The sequence below is a fragment of the Mytilus edulis genome, chromosome 6, assembly GCF_963676685.1.
Source record: "Mytilus edulis chromosome 6, xbMytEdul2.2, whole genome shotgun sequence".
Lineage (NCBI taxonomy): Eukaryota > Metazoa > Mollusca > Bivalvia > Mytilida > Mytilidae > Mytilus > Mytilus edulis.
Window position 1 is genome coordinate 86,882,927 of NC_092349.1, and position 18,950 is coordinate 86,901,876.

At 31.9% G+C, this 18,950-nt stretch overlaps 2 protein-coding genes across 2 annotated transcripts in view; both read right to left on the minus strand.

Annotated features, from left to right (window-relative positions):
• Positions 1–3,906: 3,906 nt before the first annotated feature.
• Positions 3,907–13,962, minus strand: LOC139526716 (uncharacterized). The gene is made up of 6 exons (XM_071321880.1): positions 13,822–13,962; positions 11,743–11,932; positions 10,208–10,302; positions 8,051–8,131; positions 5,768–5,782; positions 3,907–4,007 (listed from the first exon to the last, which is right to left on the minus strand). Exons 1-6 carry the CDS (start codon positions 13,874–13,876, stop codon positions 3,907–3,909), a joined length of 537 nt encoding a protein of 178 aa, XP_071177981.1. The 5' UTR covers positions 13,877–13,962.
• A 3,726-nt stretch (positions 13,963–17,688) lies between these two features.
• The window catches only part of LOC139528774 (uncharacterized), a 58,246-nt gene continuing 56,984 nt past the window's right edge, over positions 17,689–18,950 (minus strand). The window contains exons 5-6 of the mRNA XM_071324974.1: positions 18,831–18,924; positions 17,689–17,965 (exon numbers count right to left, since the gene is read on the minus strand). Coding sequence (XP_071181075.1) covers positions 17,866–17,965; positions 18,831–18,924 — 194 coding nt within the window. The 3' untranslated portion in view covers positions 17,689–17,865. The remainder of the gene's footprint in view (positions 17,966–18,830; positions 18,925–18,950) is intronic.

The window sequence follows — 18,950 nt, forward strand, 5'->3', positions numbered from 1 at the left end:
TCGTGCAGTATGTACTTTCTAGCTTCTACCAAATTCCAAGTTGTCAGTCTATCTTCTTCTGAATAGTTCATTTTATTCTCCAATCGAATTCACTATATATGTATTAAGTTAGGTACTACAGTTTGTAAGTAAACACATAACATTAAAATAGTTGATATCTCATAAAGAGTCTACATGTGTATTGGAATTGCTTTATATTTAACAGTGGAGTAAAAGTCACGGAATAGCTGCGATCAAATAGCAAAATCATAATAAAAAAAAGTAAATTCCATACGTCGTATTTATGTATAGCTGTGTCATGTGATATAACAAACAAATACTGTGTTTATACAATTAAAAATTAATCCGTGATTTTAATAACAAAATAACCGAACTCTTGACCTTATTTTGTTTTTAAAGCTTTATAAACATTTTAACTCTTTGCAATCTCACAGATTTATTAAAATGCTAATTTTTAAATCTTATCAAAGAAACCATATACTTCCCGCTCAAATTAATGACTTTTTCGTATCTATTTTCTTGTGCTTTAAACCATTTCATGAAGTTTGAAGGGTATTCAAAGCAAAATAATTTTCTAAAATACATATGAAGATCACAATTGGTACAATATCTCTTTTGTTTACTTATTATACCTGAACGTATTAACTTGGGAGTTTTAAATATAAAAACATTGATGTATAGATATATAAACCCATTTATGATATAACATATTCACAAAGCTTGATAGCTATATTGATAAGCCTTGTTTGATCGACAGTGTAAAGAACAGGCTTTAAATTACTGCAAAAAGTAAAATCACAAAAATACTTAATCCGAGGAAAATTCAAAACGGAAAGTTCCTAATCAAATAATAAAATCAAAGGATTTAACACATCAAACGAATGGACAACATCTGTCATATTCCTGACTTGGTACAGGCATTTTCAAATGTAGAAAATGGTGGAATGAACCTGGTTTTATAGCGCGTAACCTTTACAACACTCTATTTAAATAACATTAACATAAATCAAAGAATAACCATCTTATATTACATTGTAGAAAGAAGACATATAAAGACTTTAAAATCTGTGTTATTGTTAGATTTATTTCTACTTGTATCTATTTGATGAGTTAAGCCTTTTTCAACTGAGTTCTATAGTTCGTTATGTTGTACTGTTACACCACTGTCCCAGGTTTAGGGAGGGTGGGGGTCCCGCTAACATGTTTAACCACGCCACAGTCTGAATGTATGTGCCTGTACCAAGTAATTCAGTGGTTGTCGTTTGATTTGATTTTTCGTTCATAGTTTTTTGTACGTAAATTAGACCGTAAGTTTTCTCGCAATCATACTACGTCTTCTTTTTTATATTGTAATGTTATCGTATGTGTTGAGCTTATCCGGAGAATACATTTGATGTCGATAGTTAATTCTGAGAGCACCCCAGTTTTGGTGGGGTTCGTGTTGCTTAGTCATTGGTTTTCTATGTTTACCAGATGATCTGAATTGTAAATCTACAAATGTTTATTATGGATTTAATCCGCCTGAGCATTACATCGTTTCTGTGACAGTTCGCATTATCGAAAAATATACAACATGACTAAAAATTCTCTCCGTAGACAAAAGAAGGTCTGCTAGATTCGACATTTCGGAACTGATACACCATATGGTTGCAAGGACAAAATTGATTGTATAGGTGTTCTATCTAGTCCTTCCTGTAGCTCGGTGAATGTGATAAATATTTTCCACCTTACTCCTCGACGTAGACGCAGTTTTGGTCATCATCAATAAACATCAAATATTCTGTATGATAAAATTGAGAATGGAAATGGGGAATGTGTCAAAGAGACAACAACCCGACCATGGAAGAATCTCTATTAATGACTTGCTGTCATTTATACAAAATTTAAAGCCGTTAGGTATTCATCACATTCGCACGAAACTTACTTCATTTCCCAATTCTCTGTTCAATTTATGTTACGAAACCACTGTTACAAACCCCAATTCAAACCAATACAAACGTAAGGCTATCATTTCGGATATTGCAAGTCGCAGACTAATCAAGCCAGATCGCATTGGAAAAAATGAAAAAGAGAAAAGATGTTTTCTGAAATTTTCTTTTGCACAACAAAGGTGTCGATGGCGTTTACTATCTCAATCTCAGGATCTCAATATGGACGATTTCAAGTTTAAACCTCTTAATTGAACCTGTGCTAGTTCACAATTCACATATAATCCGGCTGGGTACGTTATTACTGGTGACCTCAACGTTGTCAAGAACACGTCCTACGTCAATCTTTAAAGACCCAAATGTTGCAAAACACTTGTCCTACCTTCATGACAAATATTGTGTTATCCCCGCAGATAAAGCTCCAAACAACAACGTTTAGTGTGTAAATCTCATTGCATAAGTCAATTAGAGACTGACAATTCACTTGGAAACACAACATATATCCCCATGATACGTACAAAGGAGAAAATCCTGGATAGTCAAAGGTCTGTTCTTTGATCCTGTTTCCTTTGTTTGGAATTTCAACCAAAAATGAAGATCTTGATCTTCTATCACTGTATTGGGTACTAATTCCTTAACTACATAAGTGTCCTTACAAACACCGGTATATTACTGGGTCTTCCAAATTCTCCTTGACACCTCTTTCTAAATTATAAAGACTAGTTGATCAGCAATCAGAGCCGGGCTTCAAACTTATTGTGAAACTGTTTATTGTAGTGGTGGCGTGAATCAGATGTTGATACTTAGATATTCCAAAGATCTTTTAGAATACATACAATTGAGGACTCTTTTAACAATAATTGACTTTTCTACACTTTACAAAAGTATTGCCCATTCCAAACTAAATGATAAATTGAAATAGTTGGTATTGCTTTTCCTAAAACATGAATGGCCAGCGTAGATACAAGTATCTTGTCTTAGGGAGGGATAAATCCTACTTTGCAAAGAATCACTCGGATTCAAACAAAACTGCGCCCCTTTTCTTGTCGACTTGTTTCTTTATTATTACGAGGCTAACTTCATAACGGGACTTCTTAGGAAGAAAGATAAGAAGTTAGCAATATCCGTTAACTTTACTTCTCGCTATATAGGCGATGTGCTCTCACGAAAAAGTTAAAAATTTGAACGCATCTATCCCCTCGAACTAGAGATAAAGGATATAACAGATACAGTTAATTCAGCCTCATATCTTGACTTACATATAGAAGTTGACAATGAGGGTCGGCTGAAAACAAAACTTTACGACGAAAGAAATGAGTTGAGCTTCCCAATTGTGAACTCTCCATTTCTATGATGCAACATTCCAGCAGCGCTTGCATAAGGAGTATATATCTCCCAATTGCTACGATATTCCCTTGCTTGTATGTCCGATCATGATTTCCAAGATAAAGAGTTTGCTGCTCACAAGGAAGCTATCAAACCAAGAGTTCCATATTTTTGAAGTTGAAATCATTGCTTCGTTATAAATGTTACGAGTTGGTTAACCGTTATGACATAACCGTTTCACAGATGATACCGTAAATGTTCCTCATATCGTAACTACAATCCCCTTCCTTTTTCAAGAATATGACCCACAAAATGAGTCTATTTACCGGGTTTGTAATAGCATGAGCATCGGGGGCCAAATGTGGAGCAGGATCATCTTACCCGTCTGCAGCACATGAGATAACCCCCATATTTTGTTTGGGTTCCTGCTGCTTAGTGTCTGGTTATTTTATGTATTGTGTGTTGTTTTCAAATATTTGTCTGCATGTTTTTTTTTTAGCCATGGCGTTGTCAGTTTACGTTTGATCTATGAGTTTGACAGTCCCTCTGATATCGTTCGCCCCTCTCTTTAACACACTCTGTTTATACTTATACATGTAACTACTTATATATCAACTTTATAGTAATGTTTGTTTTATTAACATTAAAACAATTAAGAACAACAAAGTCCATCGTCTTCATTATCACATGCCTTGCACTGAATCTGTCCTGGTCGTGTTACGGGACATACCGTTGGTATATTACACTTAACGTCTTAAAATATACAAAAATAAATAAATCACATTTAATTAAATTCACAGAAATATGATATACAAAATGAATTTGTTGAATCTTTTCTTTGTTCCATATATAAAGTAATGACATGCATTATTATGCGTATTGAATTGCAAAATTAAATGGGAATTTCTTACCATATAGAAATGCAGAATTAAACGAATTATAGATTAAAAAACATGAACGGTAATTCGGTTATTAGATTCAAGGCTGCACATTGCATACTGTTTACTACTTAATCAAACTAGAAACAAACTTATATTACAAATATCGGATATATGTTTAACTTTTGTCCTACTCTATTACTCAATGGAGGTTTTAGAAAGAAAATCTTAGATATAAAATTATACATCTACTTACCAGGTACTTTAACTGAAACGATATTATAAAACAAATTCAAACGTCAATTGTTGAACTGAACGTTTTTAAAGGTTGGGAGTTCTGCAGCCATGGATTGACTTAATTTGTTTCTAATGTATACTGGTAATTAATGCAATTCTGCAGTTAATGAATATGTTCTATCCTATACATTAGCAGGGACAGGTAATAACTCAGTATAATTTATCACGTTGCTTCCGCGCCGATGCTTATAAACTTCACCATAGTGTCACGAAAGCAGACTTACGTCAACAAACAATCAACAACCTGAAAAAAGCCACATGGACAATACGGAAATGTGCTGCTTATAATGAATACTGTTTGACATAAAGCTGCAGTTCAACAACAGAAATTATATATTGTTGTGGTAAATGACATTTACACGATGATGTGTTGCATAATCAAAACAAAGCTCAGGGACGTTTTCAGTCCTTGTTCAATGCGATGAACCAATCACTATTTTTTGTCTAGTAATATGCAATATTTTACCATAATGTTAACATGTAAAATTATTATAAAATGTTATAGAAAGTATCATAGTTGTTTTTATACTTACTTATTCGGCATCCTAAAAAAAAGAAAGTTATAGAATGAAACAGCCAAAACAAATGTTGGAAACCAATCAAAACTAAGAAAAAGGTAAAATCACAAAAATACTGAACAAAATGTCCCGAATCAAATAGCAAACTCATCGTAATACCATTTATTTGACAAGTGTGCATTCAAAATGGTTAAACAATTGTCACAATAAGAACTGATTATGGTCTAATAATCCTTTTTTCAATTGCAGGACCAAAAATCTAAATCTAAAGATTATATTTCGGCAATCTGTTCTTTAATAAGGATTAACATTTGAGCTTTATTTTATCTTAATTTATGATATATCAACAGCACAAGGCAGATCCACTTTTTGTCTTGTACCGTATAGTTATTGCGTATTTTTCATAAGTTTATCATCTTATTGTTCTGTTAATAATATAAATATTTATGGTTCATGATAATATAATTAATGCATTCTGAAGAGGAAATAAAAGTAAGAAACGAATCATTGAATGAAAGAGCCTTCATAACCCCTAAGATATCTCCAAAAAGTAGACAGTCACCAGAATATCTTAATATTCTAATGTCCTTTTGTTTAAAAGCAACAATCAAAATAAATAATTGTAGGATTTCATGTGTGAATCATTTTTTACGAATCAATTATCAAAATTGTGTTGCTGGATATCGAATTTCTTTCTAACTAAACTGCTTGACAATGTGTAATACAGAAAAAATGAATTTTCATCCGTAAAAATCTGTAAGAATAATAACGCGAAACAAAGCTGAATGCGTAACATTGTTATTTAAACATATATTCTTACCAGATTTTTCTACATCTGAAATAAAAATTAACATTTTTCTATTTCCACATTCTTATAAAAAATATTTAAGCGGCAAAAAACAGGAATTATAATTTTTTACAATAAATGTTACAAAAATAAAGGTGTAGGTCCGGTAATGACCGATTTTGGCCTCAATTTTCAAGTTCATCTAACGAAAGATTTTAGACACTTTTTAAACACTTAAATGTCTATTTTAATTGATTCGATAAGTTTTTGTGATAGATTTTAACTGATTTAGTCATTAAAAACGCTCCGATTCAAGCTTAAATCTACAAATCTATCAAATATGGCAAAAAACCTCACTTTTTAGATGGCTTTTGTCAACCTTTATATATATTATGTATTATCAACAAATACAACTTATATTTCTATATTATAAATGAACACGAATGCGGCCACTTCCATTCAAGACGGAAACCGTCTAAAATTTAACTAAAATGCTAATAGATTTCAGTGATTTAGCATGACTTAATGGTGCTACTACCCGATATATGCGCATTGTATTGTTAAAAACAGCCAAAATCCATGTACAATGATGTAGCAGAGACATTCTTCTTTCCAATAAAAAGCTTAAATATTACATTTACACAATTTTGTAAAACTGCTATATTTTGGGGCCAAAAAAGGGGTCTTACTGAACCTACTCTTTTGTTTTCCTTCTCTCAATTCAGTTTCGATTTACTTCCTATTTATCAAAACGGTGATTTCTATCTTATATATATATATTAACGCACCAAACGGAGAATAGAAAAAATCTTCAGCTAAAAAACTATAAATGTTTAAAAATGAAACTATACAACCGTGTTTCATGCAGCCATGCTAATTAGTGGCGCTCGAGTCAAAACAGTTAAAGCCCACATTCTCACTTGTTGTAAGAGTTTTAAAAAAATTTTAGATTTGTTTCTTTACTGTCAATACAATCTGAAAAGCTCAAACTTTAACTAAGTTTGACTTATAGGAATGGAACGTTTTAAATGTCACACCAGGCAAACAGCAAGAGACTTCCATTTACTGACAACTGAGTTAACACAAGCTTTAAGTCGATTGCGTGGTGATACATTTGTACGTGTCGGATGTGTGCTGGTACGTGTCGGATGCGTGTTGAAACGTTTCGGATACGTGTTGATACGTGTTGAATGCGTGCTAATTCGTGTTGGATGCATGCTTGTACGTGTCGGATGCGTGCCGGTACTTGTTTAATATTATGTGAAACGTTTATGACTATATTGACTTTGCATCGTTTTTCTCGTAGGCAAGGTATTGTTTTATCTATGGATTTTGACTGACATTTGGTTCAAGTATTATTCCTTTTCAACGATAGAGAAAACATTTCTTAGAATGACTGTGTATGGCTTAAGTATTTACCCACAAAAAAAGATGCAATAAATTGGTACAAACTTGTTTTTGTAACATCTAGCGGCAATAAATCTTTTGTGTGCAGGACACAAGCTATTTTGAAATGAAGGACTTTTTGTATTATCATTGGAAATCATACCATATGTCCTTATTTTTTATAGTGTAGACAGTAAAGAACAGCTTGTTTGGAATTCATACTCTTTTCAGCTAGATCTAACATTTATACGTTCATCCAGCAAATTTAGAAGCATTCGTTCATTTACATACGAATTAGAGTCACGTCGGAAATTTCGAGTAAAAACTTCGTACCAATCACAAATAAAGTAAGAAAATGAAACATTTAAAAAAAAGGACGACAGATACCAAAAGGACAGTCAAGTTAAGATTGTTTCCTTTTGTAAATTAATTATATGAACATTAAAACATTTTACTTTAATTTTAAACGAGTAAGTTATTAAAAAATTACGATATGAAAAAAGACTATAAGATTATTCTAAATATCCAATCGTAACAATATTATTAGCATATTTAAATCACGTTTGTCGTTGTTTATAATGATCGCTTTGTTTTATAGGCAAGGCTTTTTGTAATATACAATATGTGAAAGTAGCTCTTATGTTTTGGCATGCAACATTTACTCCTTTCGTTTTTCACATGTTTCAGTCAACAAATGTAAAGTTAAATATTTTGTTTCATAGATTTTAATTTACAAAATTCATATAATTTACCGTTGGATACCAACTTCGTGGGTTTATATGATAAAGATGGACTACGATTTTATGCGTTCAATTGAGACTCGAAATCAAACTTCGGCAAAACAACAACATCAAGTATTGATCCAATTAAAATCTTCTTCATATAAAAACTGACACCAAAGTTAATCTAAATGTATTGATCAAAAATTACCGATTCCAAGGTGACTCTCCTTTTCTACATAATCAATACCAATGCACACGTCACAAATGGTTGGCAGTTTGGCGTATGGCGCTGAAAGTGAAATACAAGTTTAAAGGTCAATCTTTTGAATTGTTTGTTACTATGTTACTCATTTCATTTGCTGTAAAGTTAGTGGTACACATTTAAACCAAAATAGATATGGTATCAAAAGCAAACCTCAGATTAATAACAACGATCTTCAAACCTTAATTATACTTTGCAAGCTATTTATATTATAATAAAACGATGTGGTATGATTGCCAATGAAACGATCATCCATTATCAAAGTTCAAATGCAGGGGATGTAAGCAACTGTACGACCGCAATTGAACAATGTTATAAATACCATACTGTATAGATGAATATAAAAGGCCCAGACATAAAAGATATAAAACAATTCAATAAAGCGTCAAATTCATAACAAAACAGTTAACGAATAACAATTATAACAAACATGAACCGATGACAACCACTGAACTTCAGGTCCCTGACTTGAAATATCGGAAATTGATGAGACTGTCATTAAAGTGAGAGGGTTGGCGCTATAGTACCAGGTTTAATCCACCATTTTCTACATTTGAAAATGCCTGTACCAAGTCAGGAATTTGACAGTTTTTGTCCATTCGTTTTTGATGCGTTTTGTTATTTGATTTTGCCATGTGATTATGGACTTTACCAATTGATCTTCCTCTAAGTTCAGTATTTTTGTGATTTTACTTTTTGGTACAGGGACAAAAAGAATGAGGCGGGATTAAACATGTTTGTGAGCGATCAACCCTCCCCGTAACATGGGACAGTGGTGAAACAGTTCAAAATAGGAACACACTGTAAAAACCAGTTGGATACAAACAAAAAATGAGTGTACTAGCTTTTACTTACAGCAAGTTCAAAGCCAATATATAACAACTATTGAAAAAAAAATCAATAATCTAAGAATAAAAATCAATCAGTACAACTATGCGTACTGAGTTTTATATATGTTCCAGACCGTATGACTTTTTTTAAATACTCATACGCGTACGGTCTGACTAATAATGAAGTTTGTCAAGTTATTAGATACAAATGCATATTACAGATACAAATAACGTAACTCTAAAATTAATATAAAAGAGTTCAATTGAAATTGAAATAAAAACTTTATATTTTAACTATATAAAAAAAATCACGCTAATCAACTCTGTTATTCTTTTGTAATTAGCATGTCGGTCAGTTATACATTAATTAAATTATGATCACTGAAATTGAAGATATCTGAAGTAAACATAATATGGGAAGACAGTTGCTTTAGAATGTTTATCAACTTTACAAAAACATGTAAATGCAAAGGAACATGCATGAACTGCAAACATGTACATATTTAAATGTAAAATTATTATATAACTTGTTGTAGCAAGTGTCACCTTGGACGAGTGTACCAACATAGGATTCAGATATACAATTTAGTTCAGTTTATCCATCTAATTGTATTAATAACAATTTGTAAAACTAAAAATAAAGATTGTGATAAATTGTTTAAATATAACCCATATGATCCAATCACATGTATGGTCAGCTCGCACTGGACCATACGCGTATACTTATACGATCCGACCGTACGCGTATGATCGGACCGTACGAGTATACATATACGGTCCATACCGTACGCGTACTGTCTAAATACTCATATGGTCTGGAACATATATATATCGTTGTGCTAATGCTTTTTTGGTTTTACCAATGTGCAAGATAAATGGTATGAGCATTGAATATGTCAATCATCTCCAATTTTTTGTATATCTGTTTAAGGTTAGAAGCATGTTTTGTGGATGTTGTTTTCTGCATATATTTTTTTCATTTTTGCATAAAACCGCTGAAGATAAGTTCATTTGTATTAATTTCGATTTTATCATACTTGTTTTAACTTTCACTGGCTGTAAATGATGCTTCTAGCCTTTTTTCTAGGCAGTAATGATTACAATACAAAAAGGTTTTCATCATTATAGGGTGATATTTTTGTCCAGAACTATTCTAGAACCCTTAGAACTGAACACACACAGTTTCTTTATTTGTTTTGGTAAATCCGCCTCTTATATACATAGCCATTGCATAATATGTTTCATCGCGTGATATTTTGTAACAATTACATACCCCAGTTATTTGAAAGATAGAAAATTGCATCTCTATTAGTTCCATGAAATGTGTCTTGAATACATTTGTACAACCAGTTGGAACCATTGAAGAAGCTGTTATTTGAATATATATTGAATTTACATTGATATCACTAGTAATATTTAGTCAGACTTTTTAAATTCAAAACTTTATTTTTGATTGGAGGAGCAAAATTAGACTATTATAGAGGAGAGTATATATGTGTAAAACAAAGATTGATATCTGTTGCATAGAGCAACAGATATCAGTCTTTGTTTTACACATATATACTCTTCTCTATTTAAAATAGGTATAGATATTGCATTTGGTGCTTAAAACTCGCCAAATATGTTTAAGTATGCAAACCAATTGAAGGAGAATGTATGTTTTGCTTGTTTTACATTAACTCCCATTGTTTTGTATTTCTGAAAAATTTGAACTTGTATGTTAAACAAACTCTATAAAATTTAACATGGAGATCTATATTTTCAATAAAGTTATTAGTCAATACGTATATCTAGGTTCCATGAAGAGCATTGGACAGACAACATATGAGAAAAACATATTTCTTGTTTGTCCAGACTAGGCATACAAGTACATGGTTTAGCTAGCTATCAAACCAGGTTTAATCCAACATGTTATACATAAGAAAATATATGTATCAAGTCAGGAATATGACAGTTATTATCTAGTCGTTTGATGTGTTTTAGCTTTTCATTTTGTCATTTGATTGGGGACTTTTCATTTTGTCATTTGATTGGGGATTTTTCATTTTGTCATTTGATTGGGGACTTTTCATTTTTTCATTTGATTGGGGACTTTTCGTTTTGAATTTTCCACGGAGTTCTGTATTTTTATGATTTTACTTTATACCTAAAACTGAAATGAACTTAATAAAACGTCGGTCAATCTTTCGTTTATCCCTTAGAAATTGTTCATAGCTATATTTATTTATCATTATTCTATTTCGGTGTTCCTATTTAGGTAAACGTTGAATGAATTGTATTTCGACCATAAAATGGCCATAAAGATTAAGACCAATTGTTTACGGTTGAAATTGTTAGCATTAATTGGCAGCAGTGAAGGGAATTTGTGTTGGTCTATAGTGGCAAGCGCCCTTGATATGTAATGTAAAGATAAGGTGACAGTATGATAGGTTTTCAAAAACACATAAAAACAATTTAGTTTGATTCCAACATTCTATTGTCATGCTCGTTTATTGACATCCTCATTTCAAGTGCTTAATTTTCCGGAAACAAACCGAAATGTTGAATAATTCTAAGATATGTTTCTAGAACACAATGCAAATGTATCTTTATACTAAAAGTTTTACCTGTGTCGTTTTGATAATCGGTTGAACATTTGCACTTTAGCTAGTTAGTGAACTTTCTTAACTGTGTTTTCAATAGTAAGTTAATTTGTATCACTAGCAAAACCGAATGATATACAACACATATAATTGGTAAGACTAGTCTTGCTTTTAAACAATATCAATCAATTTGTATATTCGTGCTCAATCAACTAGTTTTTCATACCCAATAACATAAAATTCTCCACTTCTGTGCACACATTCGAAAGTAGCTTTTACCGTGCCATTTACTAATGTTAATATTTGCGTTAAGTTCCCAGGTGGACTAAAAACTGTTGATTGATAGCTAGTATCAGTTCCTATAACGGTAAAATGGTAAACCCGATTCTGCTTACTGCATGGAAATGCACAAGAGCCTGGAATTATAAACATATATTGATGTGATGATGCTAAATGATTAGTAAAAGGTCGAGTACATTATCACGTTGGTCAATTGCTTTCTTGCACTGAGTCAATAGATTTGACTTACTGTGAACCGACAATATAGGATGATAAAGTTTTTAACTTTCAAAAAGACACATCTGTATGATTGGTCTATCTTAGAATTAAATGGTGCAAAATTCCTTAACAAAAATAGAACCGAACAGAATTTCATTTTGTTAATGACTTCTACATCAGCAATATGACTGTATATTAAAGTTTCCATCTGACTGAATGGGTCCTGTTCGCCTAAAACACAATACATCTGTTTTAACTAATTTAACTAATTTGACATAGAAATTACATTCAATGACTTTTCTTTATTTCAATCAAACATGATTTATTTATCAAAAGCTCCGTTGATCAACATGTATTGCCAATTTTCCGATCCTTTCGGAGGTTTACCATTGTTTTGCCGGCCCTTTTACGTCTATTGATAACATTAGGGAGCTGTTAACGTTTTTGTTTTCCCCATTTGACAGTTTTTGCAAACTATGTCAATCAATTAGTGAATCTTATTAAGAAACTCAGGTTTCAACTCCATCAGGCAAAGTTGACTTTAGATGAATTTGGCTATTTATTTTAGGTATTTTTGACATATAGCTCTTTAACGGTACTTATACATCGTCGGATTTCAAATGTTTGGCTTTGAGCGTTTCTGATGAAGGTAAATCCAGAAAAGCGCTTCGGACGCAAAAAACATATTAAACGTGTTGTTTTCAATTTTTTCTTTATGTTCTAAACGGCACTTTCTTAAAATTGAGTACATCAACAGACGTATTGAGTTTGACAACTTATCGAGTATATTTAATGACTTTACCGTTTAAAACTTTATACTTCCCTATTTTGATAACACAGAACCACCTATAATTTTGTACATATACAAAAAAACAAACAGCAGAAGTTCCATTTTTAAGTATACGTAGGTAACACCAGACTTCAATATAGAAAATAATACTCCTTTAACTTGAAATTGTAAATCATCGAAGTTTAGATATGCTCAATATTGCCATATTATTACAGGGAACCTCATTATGGTCCAGGACTGAGAGGTGTAAACAAAATGGAAAAAAGGACCAAAATATCGTCCTTCATCTAAAATAGACTGCAAACAGTGTCGTCAGGTCACCAAAGACGCTATTTCCTCGTTTTGTAAAAATTGGTGTAAACGGGAAAGTCTGATAGAAAATCCCTTGATTCTTATTTAAATAAATGTATGAATGTTGTAGATTATAGAATATCACATTTTGAAAATGATTGAGAAATAAATAAAAGAGTACATAATATGCCTATTTTCAGAATAAGAAATAAACTTCACGAATTTTCAAATATTCAAAGTAATTTGTGTAAGTACCAGCCGCCGTCAACAATGTGGTGGTTGTATGTCATAAATACTACACGGACGTTCTTAAGAATGAAATTTTAAATCCATCTACATTCAAGTCCGTGCGCTCCACAGAGAGTCATACAGTGAAAAAACATATCATAACCACATCACAACCTATTGCTTCTACTGATCATTTGAAAATCCCTAATATACATTGGTTACCTAAACTACACAATAAAAACAGTGTAAAAGGTCCCTACTATGTATTGGTTACCTAAACTACTATAAAAACAGTGTTAAAGGTCCCTACTATGTATTGGTTACCTAAACTACTATAAAAACTGTAAAGTATATTAATTGTTTTCTACTCGTTTGATGTGTTTTAGCTTATGAACACAACATAGAAAAAACTATAAACGTCGCTGTTGAAATACACTCCATTAAAATATGTTTGAACTCCTTGCCTAATTATCAATCATAATTTTAGCGGCTACTCACCTAATGTTTGGGCAGTACATGCCATACCAAGGAACATAAATGCTTCCAAATACATTTTCTAAATTCGTAATCGACTTCTTTTGTCTTTAGAATTGAAAGAAATTTGAAGAACTGGCCACAGCGTGTCTTAGGAATAATTCAAATATGTAGTTTTTACGACATAAGTACGTCAGATGTTGTCCAATCTATAATGTTTTACTTACATTTGCATAAGTATGTACTTGATACACTATTGATTTCTCATTTCCATTTGGATGTAGAAGTAGAAAAACAATATTATATTAATATTCATGAGAAAACAATTTCATAATCATTTCCGGAAAAGACTTATTAAAAACGGAATACCACAAAGTACTTTTATTCGATGATGTTGCAAACGGGGCACGTAGATATAAATACGGTCTTGATAAAATTGTCGATCTTTTACTTAAAAACACTTATGTCAAAAGGTTACCAACTTGTGGATTATGTTTTAACTGTATACATTTTGATTGTGTTATCAGTAAATTCAAACCAAACTAAATAGCATCTTTGAAAATCATAGTGAATTGAATGGTCATGACTCAGCAGACAACAATGAACAAACCATTGAGTTAGAAACAAAAACAATGGTAGTTGAATTATGTGATGCTAACATATAACTGATGAAAAAGTTTCAGGATGACATCTACTGGTATAATAGTACTTCCTCGAAAGAGGGCATTTTCTGGTGGTGATACTCCTCCTGTCAATACGAGTGAGGGTCTGTCTGAAATTTCTGATATCGATATCAACCATGTACAAAAAGGTCCCTTTCTGGCCAGCAGATACAAGCTGATGCCCAATTCCGTTCATTGATAAAAGCGGGCACTTCCGGTGAGAGAAACACAAAGGTGTGATGATTAATGTGATTGTGCATGGCGGATTTAAAATTGGAACTAAAATTGAACAAATAAAGGGATGCTTGAGTAGAAACCAGGTGAACTTTTTTTTACAAATGCAAATTTAAATGTGTCTGAAGTCGCAATGCGTGATATGAGTGTGCAAGAGATAGCGCGTAAGATATCATTGAGTGAAGGGCAAGGTTTTGTGCATTGTCAATGTTAGAAAGGAAGTTGTAAGTCTGGTAGGTGTAAATGTAGAGGAATGAACGTTTTGTGCAACTCAAAGTGTCACATGTCTCTGTCTTGTAGCAACAAGTAAAAAATGTTGCTAAAAGACAGAGACAAGGGACACATTCGTGCTATTCATGGATCCGTTAGAGTAGGATTACTAGTGAAATAAGAGCTGTTAAATGAATTTGATAGCGATATTTTGAGTTCAGAATATGCAGAAGTATTATGGATAAAATTAAATTCTAAAGTGAACGATGTATGCTTCTTCGAATGTGTCACATGTCTCTGTCTTGTAGCAACAAGTAAAAAAATGCTTTCTAAAATGCATGAAATGTAAACTGTAAACTGCGTTTGATTCATGTTTTTTAATCATTAATAAACTTCAAATCTGCACATATATTCCACTTTATATATTACGATTGCTAGATCTCTTTCAAAACGTTTGAGGCATCATGGTATTCCTTTTAGATTTTAATATGAACGTGAAACAAGATGTTTGAATTTCATTCGTGTATTTTCAATGTGACTTCAGAACAATAGAAACGTTCGTCTTCCATTTTAGACGTTAGTAATTTCCATTGGCAAACAAACGGATTCAAAACTAGTATGGAATTTGGCGTAAATACAAAATGTAATCCTGGTATCTTTGATCAGTCAGGGGCATTACTTAAACAAGTAACAATTAAAATTACCTATACAAGTAATGTTGAAAACGAGGCTTATTTAAATATAACTTATATAAGTTATTTTTCTGAATATTCTTTTTATAGGTGTCCAAGAATACAGATTTTACTAGCTTTAAATAATTTTCACAGTTATCTGGTTATTTTTCCCTTGATATATAAAAACTAATTCTTCAGAAACACTAATTAACTTTCCGACGCACTTATCTTTCATACCGACGCTTCTGGGTCAAAGATTGGTCTCTTGGGACTATTAAATTATCATTTTCCTCTAAAATCTTGAAGGTAGACTGATATAAATAGTTAGATACTTGTGAATTAATTAAGACCTGAAGTTATTTATAATTTGTAACCTAAATCAATTACATATGTGCCTTAGATAAGTGTAATTGCTATTTTTTTCAAAAATGTTTAAAATAACTTATTCAAGTAATATTTTTGTTATTATTTTCAAAGTAACCCTTCATCTCTATACTCCTCTCAAATTTGATAAATTCTTTATTTTATGATATAAAATGTAGTTTAAAATCATGAAAACTACATTTAGTCTATGTTTCTATTGAAAATTAAAATAACTCTATTAAGTAATTTTATTGTATTTAAAATAAAAAATTACTTACATAAGTAATTAAAAAAAATAACTTTTTTAAGTAACGCCCCTGACTGTTGATGATAAAATTGAAAATGGAAATGGGGAATGTGTCAAAGAGACAACAACCCGACCAAATAAAAAACAACAGCAGAGGGTCACCAACAGGTCTTCAATGTAGCGAGAAATTCCCGCACCCGGAGGCGTACTTCAGCTGGCCCCTAAACAAATATATACTAGTCCAGTGATAATGAACGCAAGAAAACTAAAATTAAAATAACACAAGACTAACAAAGGCCAGAGGCTGTTTATTTACAACCACTGGGTCGATGCTAATGCTGGTAGAGTTTTAATTCTCCGACATATCACCAGCCCAGGAGTTAGCACTTCTGTGCTGACATGAATTATCATTGATATGGTCATATTTATAAATTAATTGTTTACCAAACGTTTGAATTTTTTAAATACCAAGGCTTTTCTACCTTAGGAATTGATAACCTTAGCTGTGTCTTATAATACATTTAGAAAGTTTGGTCCTCAATTCGTTCTTTTTTTGGTCCTTTTTTCACTTTTGTTGGTTCGAGCGTCACTAATGAGTCTTTTGTAGATGAAATGCTGGAGTAAATACACAATTCAATCCTGGTTTCTATGCTGAGTTTATTTACAACCACTGGGTCAATACCAATGCTGATGGAGTTTTAATTCCCCGAGGGTATCACCAGCCCAGAAGTCAGCACTTCTGTGCTGACATGAATTATCATTGATATGGTCATATTTATAGATTAACTGTTTACGAAACGTTTGAAATTTTTTAATTTTAAGGCTCTACTACATAAGGAATACATTACCTTCGCTGTATTTGGCAAAACGTTTAGGAATTTTGGTCCTCAATGCTCTTCAACTTCGTTTTTTTTTTTACCTTTTTAACGTTTTAGGATTCGAGCGTCATTGATGAGTCTTTTGTAGACGAAACGTGCATCTGGAGTAAATACAAAATTCAATCCTGGTATCTATGCTGAGTTTATTTACAACCACTGGGTCGACGCCACTGCTTGGGGAGTTTTAATTCCTCGACGGTATCAACAGCCCAGTAGTCAGCACTTCAGCTCAATTAGCATTCATTTGGTAAGGAATTTCGTTTTTATGTCAACAATGATTTGGCACGTGGCAATATATAAAATAATAGCTATTAGAGATCAATGATATTTGTGTACTCTGTTGAAAAACAAAGTACTAATCATTCCTCTGTTATATTTAAGTTTTTTATAGACTGTCAAACAAGTGAGAGGTTATGCTGGCTTTAAAACCAGGTTCAATCCACCAATTTTCTACAAAAGAAAATGTCTGTTCCAAGTAAGGAATATGACAGTTGTTATCCATTCGTTTGGTGTGTTTGCGTTTATGATTTTGCCATTTGATTAGGGACTCGTTTTGAATTTTCCTCGGAGTTCAGTATTTTTGTAATTTTACTTTATACATACAAAACTGAAACAATTCATAGTTGAGTATAACAATTTAATGTGTAACATCAATACTGTTCAACTCAATTTACATTTATAAGGTAAGGAATTTCATTTAAATGTCAACAATGTAATGTTTTGGCACGTGGACATATAATATTATCTATTAGAGATCAATGATATTGGTGTACTCTGTTGAAAGGCGATGTTTTAATCACTCAACCATTAGATTTAGGTTTTGTTTCCTTTGGTACAATGTCTGGGTGGACAATATCTATACTGGTTATACTTCCAAATTCTTTTTTCCTCGTCTTTTTCCTGAAAAAAAGACAAAAATTAATTTACATTTAATATGTAATCATGAACCTTTATGTTTAAAGACGTATTTACCAGTAATGCATACCAAATATCTTTTTTATAATATGTTTGATGAATTTATCTCATTTTTATCTGTTTATAGCATGCATCAATTTGTTACATTATTTGAAAAGATATAGTAATCATAATTATTCTACTATGTTATTTAATAGTATACTATAAATATATATAAATTTCAGATCCTTAATTCAGATATATAAACTGTATTACTAACGATTTTATCGACATAACTATACATTAAGATAAAAACTATCATCTTCCTAATTTTTCATTGATGATAAACAATACGAACTATAATTAGTTAACAGCATAGTATATATGGAGCCATTATCGCTCTTCAACTTTGTACTTGTTTGGCTTTACAGCTATTTTGATCTGAGCCTCACTGATGAATCTTATGTATACGAAACGCGCGTCTGGCGTATTAAATTATAATCCTGGTACCTTTGATAACTATTTAAGGACTCTGTGATTCCTTATATAGGGTGCGTACATTGTTATCGTGGAAAACCTGAAATATTTTTAAAGGATACAGAGTATACCAAAAATGTGCTGCATCGTTGATATTCGGTTTATTCGTACCATTTTGTGAACATTTATCTTGTATATCTTTTTAATATATACTTGTGGTTTCTCCTATTGATATCCACACTTTGTTTAACGAACGTCATGACAATCAACAAAGGACATTCGATACCAAGTGTAGTCATTCAAATACCTTGTAAACATTGTCACAAAAACGTTCTCATTAACATGCAATATCAATTATGTGATTATACTAAAATACTGAACTGTTGCATCTTACCTGACGTAATGCCTATATATTATATACAAAGTCGTCACGGCAATCAAAATAATAACAGCTATAATTGGAATGACCCAATAAGGAAAGGCTGTACCTGAAATGAAAACAAAACTGCGGAAA

Coding starts and splice junctions, on each gene's coding strand:
- LOC139526716 (XM_071321880.1), bottom strand. CDS start 13,876: ATGTATTTGGAAGCATTTATGTTCCTTGGTATGGCATGTACTGCCCAA. Junction 10,303..11,742: donor GGAGAATTTTATGTTATTGG/GTATGAAAAACT, acceptor TTCAAATAACAG/CTTCTTCAATGGTTCCAACT. Junction 8,132..10,207: donor CTATCTTTCAAATAACTGGG/GTATGTAATTGT, acceptor TTTCACTTTCAG/CGCCATACGCCAAACTGCCA.